This window comes from Sebastes umbrosus, chromosome 13 (assembly GCF_015220745.1).
Source record: "Sebastes umbrosus isolate fSebUmb1 chromosome 13, fSebUmb1.pri, whole genome shotgun sequence".
In the NCBI taxonomy this organism is placed as follows: Eukaryota; Metazoa; Chordata; class Actinopteri; order Perciformes; family Sebastidae; genus Sebastes; species Sebastes umbrosus.
The window spans coordinates 26,890,386-26,906,058 of NC_051281.1; the positions used below are offsets into that span (position 1 = coordinate 26,890,386).

The window sequence follows — 15,673 nt, forward strand, 5'->3', positions numbered from 1 at the left end:
TCAAGCAGAGATGAGCAGCGGGCTACAGAAGTCTGGTAAGATCACTTCAAACAGCGCCCCGCAACTGACTAGAGGACATTTATCAGACTTCACACAGCTCCCTCTGGAGACACTAAAGGCTTTATACTACTTCTTTTCACATATGTAGTAGAACTCCTAAAGACCTATAAATAAACTTTAATGTGTAAAATCGCCGGAGTTCCCCTTTAATTATAACAAAAGTAATGTGAATGAAATATAATCTGAAAAAAATGAAATACGGGGTGTGTTTTCTTTGATGCATAAGCACAATGACATTGAGAAGTCTGAGCTTCTGAGGAGCACTTGAAAGCAGCAGGAGTCTCCTCTATCCATGGTCCTGTAGCCTACCACACAGTTATTATTATATTACATTATTATACTATACACAAGTTCCCGATAGTTTCTACATTATTCTCCTCCTTTCATTTTTGATAAGCATTAAAACTTTTGATTCCAACCACAAACAAAATACGATTTTTTTTCCATAATGAGGCTTAATGTTTGTTGAAAACACTAGAATATTTTACTACCATAGTTCTCATTACACACCTGACTTCATCTTGTCACACAGTTTATATTCAAAACACCATCTTCTGAGAATGCCGAGAGGACAATTGGGGATATGAGGACACTATTGAGTGCATATATAAAAACATGTACATTAAATACTGAATAACAGACTCATTATAAACCCTCTTGTCTTGAACAAACCCTGGACAGGAGGAAAACAGCTCTGCATGACCTCTCAGCAGGACACTCTGAGGATCGGTCTTTGACGAGCGAAAAAGGAGGCTGATATCAAAATGGTCACAGCTCTCTGTGAATGGCTGAGGCATGTTAACCTGCAGGATGTCACGCTTTATGCATTAAGGCTCTGAAGTGAGAGCACGCTGTCAGTGTCCCGCAGCCGCCAAGTCCAGGCAGCTTAACGAAGACGTTCGTCCTGAATAGAATGTGACGTGCTGAGCTGTTGACTTAATTTATGGGACACTCATAAAGCACGAGGCGCTGAGACACAACGTCATCTCAACATTTATCAGAGCAGGAATGGATCACTGTCCACCACAATATGCGAGCAGGATGTGGCCGGGACAGGGCCATCTATCTGTGTGTGCACACACACACACACACACACAAACACACACACATCTTGTAACTCGCTCTTGCTCCCACACAGTAAACTCTCCCTCTTTATATCTGTAGTGGTGAAGTACTCAGATTCGTACCAGTACAACAATGTAAACATACTCATGTTAACATGACAACAGTGGACTTTACAAGCAAAGTCCTGCATTCAAACTCTCATTTAAGTAAAAGTACAGAAGTATTATCAGTAAAATGTAGCTATGTAGCTAACCTATAGTCCCCACCAAAGGGTCACACAACATTGTGAAGAGTTGTGAGATAATTAACAGTACAGAAAAGAAGAAAAAACTAAGTTCCACTACAAATTTGTCATCTTTCCAATCTTTGCTTTTTTAAAAAATATCTGATAATTTATTATCTTTGGGCCTCAAACTGATATTTCAATGAAACCATGTGGGAAGTTTAGAGGGGAAATCACTGCTAACGTCTCACAGAATCTGAAACATGACAAGTGGCCCCAGTTGTTTCTGTAAGAGGTCACAAGCCACAGAAGCTGGGAACCACTTTAACCTTAAAAAATGTACTCTATCATGTGTTTTTTTGTATGTAAGATCATCATCTGCAAAGCAACTATAACAAATAAATGAAGTGAAGTAAAAAGTACAATAATTCCCTCTGAATTGTAATGCAGTAGATGTATAAACGCGGAGGGACGTTGAAGCCGAAATGAAACAGAGCGGACACACCTGGCAAGAACTGGCAAGAGCAGCACAAGACGGGAGAAAGTGGCAAGGGGTCGTCAGTGGCCTGTGTTCCTCAGTAGCATATGTTCCACAGGGAATAAAAGGATTAAAGCTTCAGTAGGCAGTATATTTTTGGCATCATTGGGCAAAAATTCCATAATAACCTTTCAGCATATTGTAATTCAAGTGTTCTGAGAGATAACTAGACTTCTGCACCTTCTCATGGCTCTGTTTTCAGGCTTTAGAAAGTCTAGCCAGTGACGGGAGACTTTGACCAATCACAGGTCATTTCATTGAGAGAGCGTACCTATTGGCTGTGCTCCGGCCATGTGACCGGTACTTGGTGTTCCTTCACCAGATTTCACAATGGCAGCGGCGTCACAAACTTTCCCATTTTACAGCTAAACCGTGCACTACGAGATGATTCTGAAAACATTTGAGGAGAGAAATAGGCATTAACGTAACATAATATTGATTCATATTTGATCAGTGCTGCCTAGTTTGACCGTTTGGTCGGAGTTTGCGAGTGATTGACAGCCGGCTCTCATAGACGGCAGATGGACAGCAGATCTCAGGTCAGCTCTTACTGCTTGTTTTTCTCTGGTCTGTAAAATCTTGCAGATGCCATTAGGAGCACCGGAGGACACAGAGGCACATTTCATGTACTACTGTCACGATATAGCAACCGTTTTATAAAAATAACTTTTTTTAATCATATTTGCTCCAATCTCGCCTACTTCAGCTTTAAGGCATGTAAGTCAAGGCGTATAAAGTAGCATAAAATGACAAAATCACATTTCTTCTGATCATCAGAAACATTTGGCCTCAGTTCCACTCAGACTGTACCTCGGTGGTCTTACTGACAGCCAACTCCCACACCAACTTACAAATCATAATCATTTATTGAAATCATTGACCAACGTTTAAAGTGGAATATGAAGACAACACTGGGTGGACAGTTTACCGTAGGCTACAGCTTATATGGGCTCACTGATTTTCATTTATTTTTATATATATATATATATATATATATATATATACGTATATATATATCTTTGTGAGGCACACTTTCAAGCAAAATAGCATGACATCACACAGCAATGTCCTCTGTATAGGGGGGTGGTCAGCGAGGCCTTTTCAGCTCAGTGTCAGTGCACCCCCCACCCCTCTCCAGGGCATCGAACAACCTCAACTCCACAAAATGCACAAAGAGAAAAAAGGCTACAACACCTGCACTGCAAATATAGACTGTGAATCCATTGCGTCAAGGCTGTTCATCTGTAGCAGAGTCTCAGAACAATGAAGGGGGATAACTCTGAGGTTATTATATTTATGGATACTTATCTGAATTTATCATCATAATTTCACTTATTTCCAAAGCAGAACAACCTGTTTCAGAAGGGGTCCTTGAACATGCCACAATGGAGACATCTGCTTTGTGATTTTTTTTTGCTAAAGAAAACCAGCAAAGCATGTGAAGCTATTGTAGAAATAAGTGGAATTATATGATGGATTCGTTATAGGTTTTAAGACTGACTATGAGATGAAGTGCTTGGTTGCACTTCCTCCTGTCGGTCTGATCAACAGTGTTGACTCTGAACTGAGGTTTGTTTCTGTCATGGCAGGATGGAGAGCTGCTTATTATCCCATTTTAGTCCGGGAACAAAAGGAAGCCAGAAAACGTGCTGTATTTGTTGTTGTTCCCGCCGTGCGCTTTGCCACCGTCCAGTTTCACATAAATCTCGTCCCCGGAGTCCAGATGCAGGACGACGCTGTTGCTGGCGTAGTCGTAGTTCTGGTCCGCGTCCTGCGCGATGGCACTGGCGCGCACCTGCACATTAAGAGAGAGAGAGAGAGAGAGAGAGAGAGAGAGTGAGCCTGGTTTGATAGCTCAGGGCTTCTGCCCTTTTCTATAGAATCATTGGAGGGAGGAGAGAGGAGATGGAGGAGGTTTTGATTCTTTTTTTTTTATTATTTATTTATTTTTCTTTCTTTAATTAATTTTTCTCTCCATTTTTTTTTTTTTCATATTTCATTTTATTTTATTTTGTTATGAGGAAAGGTAAGAAAAAGGAAAACAAAAATAAAATGAAATATGAAAAAAAAAAAAAAAAAATGGAGAGAAAAATTAATTAAAGAAAGAAAAATAAATAAATAATAAAAAAAAAAAGAATCAAAACTTTAAAAAAGCCAACATAATTTGGGCAAGATCAATATCATGAGACTGTGTGTGTGCTCTTGAGAGGGGTGGGGTGGCTGGCTGTCAGTCAGGGTGCAAATCAAATTAAGGCCAGATTTCAAAGAATAAGATAAGATCAAATAAAGTAAAATAAATATAAATAGGTAGATAGATAGAAGTAAAAGAATGATGGTTAGGGTGATAGTTATGGTGGTTTGTTTTGGAGTATTATGGAGAGGGGTGTTCTGGTGGCCCACAGAGAGAGAGAGAGAGAGCGAGAGCTTTCTCCCCCCCCCCCCCCCACACACACACACACACTCCCTGCAGGCAGACGCATGACCGACCTAACACAGGTGCGCACTGAGCCTCAAATGACTCCTATCATATACAAACATTATGTCACAGTTCACAAAAGGGGGGAGTCCAGGCACTCTTCTGGCAAAAAATATAAAAAGCCTTTATTCAATTGGCTATTTCATGATGAAATGCTAAAAACAATAGTGGTGCATGTAAGATTGGGTAACAACCCACGCGTATAGCGGCACAAACAGCCTTCTTCAGGGTGTTTTTAAGCATTTCGTCATGAAATAGCCAATGGAATAAAGGCTTTTTATATTTTTTTGCCAGAAGAGTGCCTTGGACTCCCCCCTTTCTTTTAACCTTTGTGTACCCCACCAAAGAGCACCTTCATCACACTGATTTGAACTTCCGAGCACTCTGGACTTTTTCCCTTGTTTATTATGTCACAATTGTTGACAGAGCGCGAGCATTCAGCATGTTAGAGATTTATTGACCAAACATCCACTCAGTCATGGATTTATGGATTTATGGATTTTAGATCAGCCTATTCAGAGTGCGTAAAAGCTCTCCATGGCTCTCCATGGCTCTCCATGGCTCTGCTGCGTAACGGAGAGCTGCGGCTCCACACACGAGACAGGAACCTGAATTACTTTGTTTCATCAGTGCGCACATAGTGGTAGAGCAGGTTGTTCACCAATCGGAAGGTCGGTGGTTCGATCCCCGGCTGCTCCAGTCACATGTCGATGTGTCCTTGAGTAAGATACTTAACCCCAAATTGCTCCCGAAGGCATAGCCATCGGTGTGTGAATGAGTATTTAGATTAGATCCTGATGTGCAAAGTTGGCACCTTAGCAGCCTCTGCCATCAGTGTGTGAATGTGTGTGTGAATGGGTGAATGCTGACATGTAGTGTAAAGCGCTTTGAGTGGTCGGAAGACTAGAGAAGCGCTATATAAAAGCAAGTCCAACCATTACCATTTGTTGACAGAGCGCGAGGATTCAGCATGTTACAGATTTATTGACCAAACAACCACTCAGTCATGGATTTATGGATTTATGGGTTTTAGATCAGCCTATTCAGAGTGCGTAAAAGCTCTCCAGCTCTCCATGGCTCTGCTGCGTAAAGGAGAGCTGCTGCTCCACACACCAGACAGGAACCTTAATTCCTTTGTTTAATTAACACGCGCACGTGTTAAGGTGATATATTTACCTGTCCGTTTTTGCACAAGTCTGCCCACATGCTGGTCCCGTCTCCTCCGCGCATCAGCACGTGGTAGGTGAAGTAGTAAATCCCGGACACCTGGCAGGTGAACTTTCCGGTGGTCGGGTCGTAGTGGTTCCCCAGGTTCGTGACCACGTCGTCGAACCTCAACACCTCGTACCCTTCGTGAGGGTTCTTCAGACCCACATAGAAGGCGATCTTTGCCCCGCTGACGACGGCAGATCCGAGCTCTCCTCCGGTCTCGGTCCGCGCTGTACCCACCACACCCCCTGGATACCCGGTCTTCCCAGAGTCTCCTCGATCCCCCGGAGGCCCCCTCGGACCCGGTTGCCCCGGTTCGCCCGGAGGCCCCCTCGGCCCGGGTTTCCCCGGCCGACCCGGCTCTCCTTTAGTCCCTTGAACAAAGGCTGGAGATGGGACCGCGCTCAGGTCCTTCAGGTCCTGCAGGACCTCCAGAGCCGTGGCGCTGGGTTTGGGGTTGTACGGGTCGCAGATCATCCGACAGGTGCCCATCATCTCGTAGTGCGCCTCGGTCTTGGAGGTCTGGACCAGCAGAGGGATCGCGATGATGAGAGCTAAAACCATGACGATGCAGACCACCGCGGCCACGATCCTCTTCCTCTGGAGAGTCCGAGACGCGAGCGCTAAGAAGTCCGTTTTGCTTTGGGACGTAATGGTGGAAGGTGGTGAGAGCTAAAAGAGAGGCAAAAAAGAGAGTGGACCAAAACGAAGTCACTGAACCCCAGAGACTAAAGAGAAGAGAGAGAGAGAGAGAAAGACTTGTTGTAACCCCAAAGCTGGTTCAGCCTGCAGCGGTCCGCGCGCTGCCAGTCTCACTCCGCGTCACACAGCTGACAGGGGGAATATTGGTTTTGGCGTGATGACTGGACGAGGCGCATCTCCGAGCAGAGAGAGGCTTCCAGCGGTTTATGTTCGTCTGTGACCAGGGAGAGGGGGGGGGCTGGTGACGTAACAAGTTCGGGGCAAAAGCCTGTTGCAATTTGGATTAAGACTGCAACAATAATCATTCAATCTTTATGTATGAATTATAAATCCCTCAGCAGCAGCCTCAAGGGAAGAGGATGAGGAAGCATTACTGACACACTGAGAGACATTTCCTCTTTTATCTCCTTCCGTTAGAGACAAATCATCTTAATGCAGGTTATGTCTTTCATAAGAGGGGCTCTGAATAATGAAGGAATTCATTCTTTTTTGTTTATTTTGTTCATTGGGCTTTGGTAACATGTCAATAAAGCCTATTAACTTGAATTGAATTGAATTGAATTGAATTGAACTGAATTGAATTGAATTGAATTGAATTGAATTGAACTGAATTGAATTGAATTGAATTGAATTGAACTGAATTGAATTGAATTGAATTGAATGGCGCACAAATTCCAGTGCAAATATCACAAACATCACAAAGAAACAAGATAAGAAACTTGCAGAAGTAGATAAATAAAATAAAAACATAACTTAAATCTCAAGTAAAACTGAACCAAAACTAAAAACGTACCTATAACTAAACTGGAAAAACAAAGTTCAGAAACTTGTGTTTGGTGGATTATTTCTCTGTTGTTACAATGCTAATTGGCATTGTATTTTACATCGTTGGAAAGCCTGTTTATTTACCTTCGCAATGATGCCCAACTTGTAAGGATCATGCATTTGTGGGATGAGCAGCACAGCTGATTATGTGGGTAGCGCCCAAGAAAAATTTGCCAAAATGCTCCGTCAATGGTAAACAGTGTATTCTCCTGTTGGTGTTGACTCTTGTTTTGAGTTGTTTGGTGGATTGGATGATTGAACTCTCTATCAGTAACAAGGAACAAACAAGATATATTGGCTATTTTACACTTTATTCATTTAATCCACCGTTAGGAGCCTCAGTAGCGGTGGAAGATCCATATGCAGCCACAACAGCCTGGCACCTCCTCCTCATGCTGGTCAGCAACCTGGTCACACGTTGCTGTGGGATGGCGTTCCATTCCTCAACCAGGATTCGGTGCAGGTCAGCCAGCGAGGTTGTGTTGGTCACTCTAACACGTACAGCACGCCCAAGCTGATCCTACAAGTGTTGAATTGGGTTGAGGTCTGGACTCTTGGCAGGCCGTTCCATTCTCTCTACTCCCACATTGTGGAGGTAGTCTGTGATAACCCTGGCTCTGTGGGGGTGAGCGTTGTCATCTTGGAGGATGAAGTTAGGTCCCAGATTGTGGAGATATGGGATTGCCACTGGCTGCAGAATCTCATACCGATATCTCCCTGCATTGAGATGGCCTTCAATGATGACAAGCCTTGTTTTGCCAGTGAGGGAGATGCCCCCCCCCCCCACACCATGACACTGCCCCCACCAAAAGCTGTTACTCCATCGGTGCAACAATCAGCATAGCGTTCTCCGCGTCGTCTCCATACTTTGACCCTGCCATCCAACTTTCGCAGACAGAACCTGGACTCATCACTGAACATGACATTCCCCCACATGTTCAGGTTCCATTGTCTGTGTTGTCGACACCAGCGCCAACGGGCCTGACGGTGAAGGGCAGTCATTGCAGGCTTCCTGGTAGTCTTATGAGAATACACTGTTTACCATTGGCAGAGCATTTTGTCAAATTTTTCTTGGGCGCTACCCACATAGTCAGCTGTGCTGCTCATCCCTTAAATGCATGATCCTTACAAGTTGGACATTATTGTGAAGGTAAATAAACAGGCTTTCCAACGATGTAAAATACAATGACCATTAGCATTGTAACAACAGAGAAATAATCCACCAAACACAAGTTTCCGAACTTTGTTTTTCCAGTATATATAACCTATAAGTATATAGTGCCTATAATAATAATAATATTCTGTGCATGGTTAGTGTAAGTCTAGTGATCTCTATTGTTTTGTGTTGATATGACTAAATGAGGCCTTTGGCCTTTGAAGGAGGTTATGTTTTTCACCGGCGTTGGTTTGTTTGTCTGTTAGCAGGATTACTCCAAAAGTTCTTGATGGATTTGTAGCGCAATCAACAATCCATTACACTTTGGTGGCAATCCGGATCATGATCCGGATTCAGGAATTTTGCAAAAGAGTGGAAATGCAAAATTACAAGACTGTGTAGATAATTATTTTAAGAGTGAAGGAACTACTCTTCCCATAAACCATTGCGAATGGCAACTCGTCACTTCTGGAAATGTTTAAACTAACCATTGTCATGTAAAATGCTGACAGATTCAGCCACACCATGTCTTATTTCTCACCTCAAATGTTTTCAGAAACACATTTGTGTGAACTGTTTTCATGATATAAGAGAAAGTTTCCAAACGAGCCACCATGTTGGTCCGGTTTGAAATCCTGAAGGCTGATCTGTTGGTGTGTGAATGGGTATTTAGATCAGATCCTGATGGGCAGGTTGGCACCTTGCATGGCAGCCTCGGATATCAGTGTATGAATGTGTGTGTGTGAATGGGTGAATGCTGGCATGTAGTTTAAAGAGATTTGAGTGGTCGGAAGACTAGGAAGACGCTATAGAAATGCAAGTTCATTTACCATTTTCCAAGTCTACCTTGAATGATTATGTCATTATTGATATTCACTGTTGAGCTTTATACAAGGAACACAAACTGCTGAAAAGTTTGCTCTTGTTTAGCCTGCAGCTCCTACGTTCACTTCACCTGTGGCCAAATGAATGCTGGGAGCTGGCCAACACAGAGAGGCAATCCTACATTGACAGGATTCCTGACAGATTTGACATCATTTGGCCTCCGGAGTCAAATGAATTCAAGCTCAAGGGTCCCCTCCCTGTTAAGTTTCTGGGTGAGAAAGAGCCTCTACAGTTAGAGCCATCTAAAAGTTGGCTGGTGCCCATTTTTACTTCTCCTATTCTATCACAGAGGCACGACTTGCCTTCTGTTGTCAGGATCAGCTAATCCTTATCTCCACAGATCCAGGATTTAACTTCTCCTCATATCCCCTTGTCTCAGCAGGCTAAGCTAGCAGCTAACAAAGTGCCCGTGTTGATTCCCAGGAGCTCGCCCACCCTGCTGATGAGTTTCAGACACATGAGAACACACAAGCACAGACACAAGCGCTGCTGCATAACACAAGCAGATTCATGAACACAATCCATGCAGACAAGTGCACTGACACACAAACAGGAAGCCACAGAGCCCCCAGCGTTACCACACTCCCTGATGGGCAAATGAAACCATTCTGTGTTGGTGATTATAAAACAGACTCACTCTCAGCTGGATGTTTAAAAACTGAATAATGCATATTCATTGTGTATGTGTGTGTGTGTGTGTGTGTGTGTGTGTGTGTAGACAGATTCATGGACCATGGCAGGCATCTAAACAGGGGGGGATTTCAAAGCACGCCGAGGGGGTGGGGGGGCATATGCGTTGACACAGACATAGGTCTTTACTATTGAGTAGATGCAGAACACTTTTTAGTACAACACCCCCCCAGGCCAGGCGCCAGGATGAAGTGACTGAGGGGGCTGTTACAAATTGCAAGGGGGCAATTTTTTCATTTAAAAAAAATAATAATCATGCAATACCTTCAGAAAGGCTATAATAACAACATATAACATAAGGCAACTGTTTCAAAATCAAAGAATACAATCATTTCTCTCTCCCTCTCTCTCCCTTCCGTTTCAGTACTACAGACAGCGCTGCACTCTTACACACAGCAGACAGCGCTGTCCATGGTTCTGAAACAACGCTGTTGAAAAAACATTGCATGTGATATGTGAATGTCAAATTGCATATCAGTAGTCAGTGGGAGTGGGTGACGGTGATCACTATCGTTTGGCTTGTCCTCTGAGACCCACAATAGACCCGTTTTTATCTTTTCTGGGGGTAGAGGGGGTCTTTAGGGGGAGTATCAAGTTGTTCTAATCAGAAATCAGAAATGAACGCAAATTAATGAATGAATTAATCAAAATAAATTGTGAAACTGTATAAAGGCTCAGAATATTATGATAGAAGTATATGATGGCCATTTCCATGTTCTTTCAAGTCTCATAAGTTGTTGCAGCAATTTCTTGGTTGATGCTATTTGTTACACAGATTTGGTGCTAAATTTAACCAGTTTTTACCACTTGAGAATTGATAAAAATGATTAATAATCCCTCTATAATACCACATTAAGACACCAAGACCTTGAGGAACCATAGAAAAAGCCATGCTGTGATTTGGGATAAAAAACTTTTGACATTTGGAGATTTCTGCAAGAATTGCATTTTTCGGCGATTAGGTGGCGAGCACTTCTGTTATGTGAACTGCTCAGAAACCCCCTTAAAAAAAAGATAAAAAAAGAAACCCCCTTATTGTCAATATAGCTAGGAAAGCCATCCATCCCCTGAATGCTCTAGGTCTCTAGTTTGTGGCTGGAAAGTTTCATGAGGCTGTGATCCTAGAGGTCACCACAGGTCATTTTATACAGTGAGGTCAATGAAAGGGCTACTATGGGGACTAACATCATCACACATGAACACAGGTGGTCACATTGGCTTCACAAGAGTCTCAGCTTTACAGTGATACCCAATTTATGTAATTCAAAGACTGTTTAGGGACCTCAGTATGCAGAAATATTCAAACACATCATAGGCAGAAAATAACATATTTATACTACATTAAAAAAACTATGTTTTTTTCCCCAAACTGCATGTGATTATCATAAAGTGGGCATGTCTGTAAAGGGGAGACTCGTGGGTACCCATAAAAGGCATTTACATTCACATATCTTGAGATCAGAGGTCAAGGGACCCCTTTGAAAATGGCCATACCAGTTTTTCCTCACCAAAGTTTTGCCTAACTTTGGAGCGTTGACATAGTTGTGCCCATGCTACCATGGTAATATGGATTCTTTAGGTTTTCTAGTTTCATATGATATCTGTATCTTCTATGTAGCTGTGAATCCCCCCCAAGGAAGGTGAAAGATGGCTTTGATTCAGTAACAGCTTGCGCTTCTCCTCTGTAGTCTCAATCTATTTAAGATTCTGAAACCTGGGAACATCACAACCTGAAAACCAAGTTCCTTCATTTGTCACTACATTACATGGTTTTGATTGTAATTACACAAACATATGCAGAGTCTTCTCTGTGTTTCTTTAGCAGCAGGGGAAGGACCCAAACACAGAAAAAGGATGAGGAGGCAAGCAAGAATATTGCTATGCTTTAATGGAAGTGGTTTACAGGCTTAGAGTCTAAATAACAGGCAGGAAACAGCAGGCGAACAGGGAACAGAATTCCAAACAGAAGATGAAGAGAAACCAACAAAGAACAAAGGAACTGGGCTGGTACACGTAGAGACAGACGAAGTAGGGGAGTGAAAACAGGTGAGCAGGAGGTCAGGTGACTGCAGGGAAAATAGGAGACAGGTGAAACTAATAAGGGCAGCCAGACAATCAGAACTGTTGGGAAAAACACACAAAGGCCCAAAGTGAAGTGAACTAGGGTAGATGCCTGTTTGAAGAGATGTTTATAAAATACTTATTATTATTATAATAATATTATTTATAATCTTCAGGACATGACTTGAAACACTGTCGAACACCCACTTATAAATGCTGTAGGTACAGGGTCAGTACATGAGGTGGAGGAGTTGCATTCAGTGACAGTCTTTCAGAGGTCAGTTAGTGTGATACAGGTGGATTTTCCCATGACTGCATCATTTTTACAGGATTTACTGAGATCGTCTGTGTTTACATCAGCAGCAATACTGGCTTTAGGTGAAGTTACTTTGTTATTGAAGAACAATGCAACTTCAGATTTCGATGCAGAGAAATGTGGAGGGGTGGGGGCATTGTTGAGTAGCTGGTCAATAGTGGAGAATAATACTCCAGAGTTCCCAGCATTCTCTGTAATAGTCTTGGAAAAGTAATCCTTTCTTGCCAGACTTGTTGCTTCGTTATAGGCAGTCATGGCTTCTTTGTATATATTTACAGTGAACGATGAGTTTTCCTCCATTTTCTTTCAGCTGCCTGACAGATTATCTTGATCTCATTAACATTATCAGTCAACCTCTTTTTAACCTTTAGTGGAGCAGCAGTATTTAAAGCAGATGACAAGGCATCATTGAACTTTTCAACCACCATTTTGTACCGCCTCTTAGTTTCATGCCTCTTAGTGTCACGCCCCTTGGTGTAACGCCATTTTCAACATCAAAACCACTACAGTCACCCTTGGCTTCACTTAATAATTAGGCAACAAAACCCCTGTAGTCAAGTTTAGGAAATAACTAAACGGTTGGTCTTAAAACTACTACATTCATACAGTGAAAAGGACACTGAACGTTGTGAACACGGGACACGAACAGCGGTCTCCTGGATGAAAGCCTTCCATTTGTTGGACACATCCACCTCCCCTCCCACCCGCCCGGTATGTCTCTTTCACTCTTTAAACTACATCACCACGCTCCCGACGCACTTTCTCTGAGCATTTATTGTTGCCGTGGATGGGTTTACATTATAGTTAATGGAATGCCCCGTGCGTTTCATACTGGCGCTAACGGGTGCCGTGTGTGGCGGTACAGAACGTCGACGGCCGTGTCAAAGCCTCTGTATTTGAGAATGAATTGAGTGCTGCTTATTATGTGAGAATTCTTGTTTGAAGAGTATTGATTTATCATTATTAAAAGTAATAGTAATAAGTGCTGGAATATGTGAAAATTGACAGTGCCGTTAATAGTGTTACACTACATGTCAGCGTTCACACACACTGATGGCAGAGGCTGCCATGCAAGGTGCCAACTTTGCCCATCAAGATCTGATCTAAATACTCATTCACACACCGATGGCTCAGCCTTCAGGAGCAATTTGGGGTGTCTCGCTCAAGGACACATCGACATGTGACTGGAGGAGCCGAGGATCGAAACCACCAACCTTCTGATTGGTGGACGACCTGCTCTAGCCTCTGAGCCACAGCTGCCGAAAGACCATATCTCTGGTTCTGCTGAATTGATTTGGATCATTTTTTAAACTGTCCAGCACAAATCTGACAATGTAAAACGCTGAATAATCTACTTTATGCCTAAACCGAACCAAACCTGAACAGAGGCGTCAGAAGACAGACATGTGATTGGTTTTGCAAGGATCTGATGTCCATTCTGATGGTGAGAATCACCATCAGAATGTCAGATCAGAAAAAAACTAATATGATTCAGGATTATGACAAATGACATATTTTGACATTTAGTTCGGAGGACTTATCTGAAACATTGCTCAGGCACACACACACACTCAGCAGCACATGTCAGTTCAGTGTACCACTGACTCAACTACAGACTACTGACTGCTTCCTCTAAGGGCACTAAAGCAGTTTGGTGGAATTGTAATCACAGGACGCCTTCAGCTGAACATCACCAGCAGCCAAAGCCAAATGTTAACAAACTGTCTCTCACTCAACTTTTGCGTAAATGTCAGTTTGACACATACGGCCACGCAGCGCAGTGTGCTGCGGGCCACGGCTGCATCATGTTAAGACATCAAACACAGACACAGGCCAGAGGCCACCTCTTTGCAGTGTGTCTCTGTGTGTGTCTCTGTGTGTGTCTCTATGTGTCGTGAGAACGTGGACAGAGGGTAAATTGTAAATGCTTTGGCTTGCTCTGTGATTGATATTTTTATGTCACAGCTGACATAAAATATAAGTTAATAGGAAATGTATAATAGTAAAGAACAGAGACTGTATGTGCAGAACCAGTGGTAAAAGCTGCCATGTAAAATGTCCCGATGTCACGGTAACATTATGACTGTGATGTTTTTTGAGCTAAATTCCAACATGTTGACATGCTGATATTTAGCAGGTTAACCATCTTAGTTTAGCATGTTAGCATGCTAACATTAGTAAATTAAAATAATAACTATACGACAGAGCTGTAGATTTGAGACTAAACTTGTCTCAGACTCAAGTTGAAAAGGAGGACTTGTGACTCCACTTGAACTCGTCTGCTGGGAGAGTGGCAAAGATTTTGCCCTTTTGGAAAAACATTAGAAGTTTTGGACACCCTGGACTTCTAACCACCAAAAGGCACAACTAGACCACACTGTCAAACATCACATTGAATTTGAAGTTCTTGAGTTAAATAGTTTCCGAGTTCTACTCCAAGTTTTAAAGTCAGTGGTGTACAAGAAAACCACATGCTTTGCCCCAAAAGAAATAAATCCAAATTTGTATGTAATTCCAAGTTCAACACTATTGTGTAGAAAAACAGTTGTTTATCGATTCAGCAGCCAGAATATGACGCCTCCAGTCGACGTGCGAGATCACACACATTGTGCTGACATATTGTTGGGAGGTGCAAATGAAAATGGACTGAGGTCAGTCTGGCCTGCAGCTGCCTGTCTGCTCAGCTGTGGTCCAGTCCGGAGGCCTGATGTGACACAAACAGACACAGCACTTTCAAACACCCATTTTACTGTGAAGGTCAGGAAGCAATTAATGCTATCTTACATGGGAATAATGATCAGATACATAAGGGAATCACAAAATACTAGTAAATAAAAGAAATAATGATAAATACACAACCCCCCTAAACAATGGATTTTTTTTTTAGCGGTCTTTAAAACAAAGAGAAAATGATAGCCAATTCATATAGTCTCATAGAAATAGTCTCATAAAGTATACCCAACTCTGATTGATAATTAAATTAATAAATATAACCAAAAACCACCACATCAGAAGCCTGATGTTCTTAAGTTCTTGCAGAAGGAGGTTCAGAGTAGAAGTATGCATCTATGTCAAAACCAGGCTACATTTGGTTGAAAGTAAAGGTTATTTGGCTTAGGTTAGCCTTTCAGATGTACTTGGGGGTTTTATTTTAATTGCCTGGATGTTCTTTCATCAGCACATCATTGGCCGTACATAACATTTTCTGATTATAGTTTCCCAGCAGTGAGGCTTTGCCTTCAGTGGAGTTTAACATTGTTTGTGACTTGGAGGAAGGTCGCTGCAGAAGAACATGAATAAAAAGTTGCCCCAGTCAACTTAAGTTTCCTCTCCAATAGTTGAAAGTGCATGTAAATGCATTAAATATATACAGAAAGACAAGTAAGGCCTGGAAGAAAGAACTGTGTGGTTATGGGAATTAATGCAAAAATAAAGACAAAAGTAAAACAGGGTCTGTGTGCCTTAAT

At 42.4% G+C, this 15,673-nt stretch overlaps 1 protein-coding gene across 1 annotated transcript; it reads right to left on the reverse strand.

Annotated features, from left to right (window-relative positions):
* Positions 1–2,777: 2,777 nt before the first annotated feature.
* On the reverse strand, positions 2,778–6,455 carry c1ql2 (complement component 1, q subcomponent-like 2). Its single transcript, XM_037789062.1, has 2 exons — positions 5,539–6,455; positions 2,778–3,681 (listed from the first exon to the last, which is right to left on the reverse strand). Exons 1-2 carry the CDS (start codon positions 6,133–6,135, stop codon positions 3,502–3,504), a joined length of 777 nt encoding a protein of 258 aa, XP_037644990.1. The 5' UTR covers positions 6,136–6,455; the 3' UTR covers positions 2,778–3,501.
* Between the last annotated feature and the right edge of the window lie 9,218 nt (positions 6,456–15,673).

What these genes read in the sequence shown, in the direction of transcription:
- c1ql2 (XM_037789062.1), bottom strand. Translation starts at nt 6,135, where the DNA reads ATGGTTTTAGCTCTCATCATCGCGATCCCTCTGCTGGTCCAGACCTCC. An exon ending in ACTTGTGCAAAAACGGACAG is followed by an intron (nt 3,682 to 5,538) that starts GTAAATATATCA and finishes CTTAATGTGCAG; the next exon opens with GTGCGCGCCAGTGCCATCGC.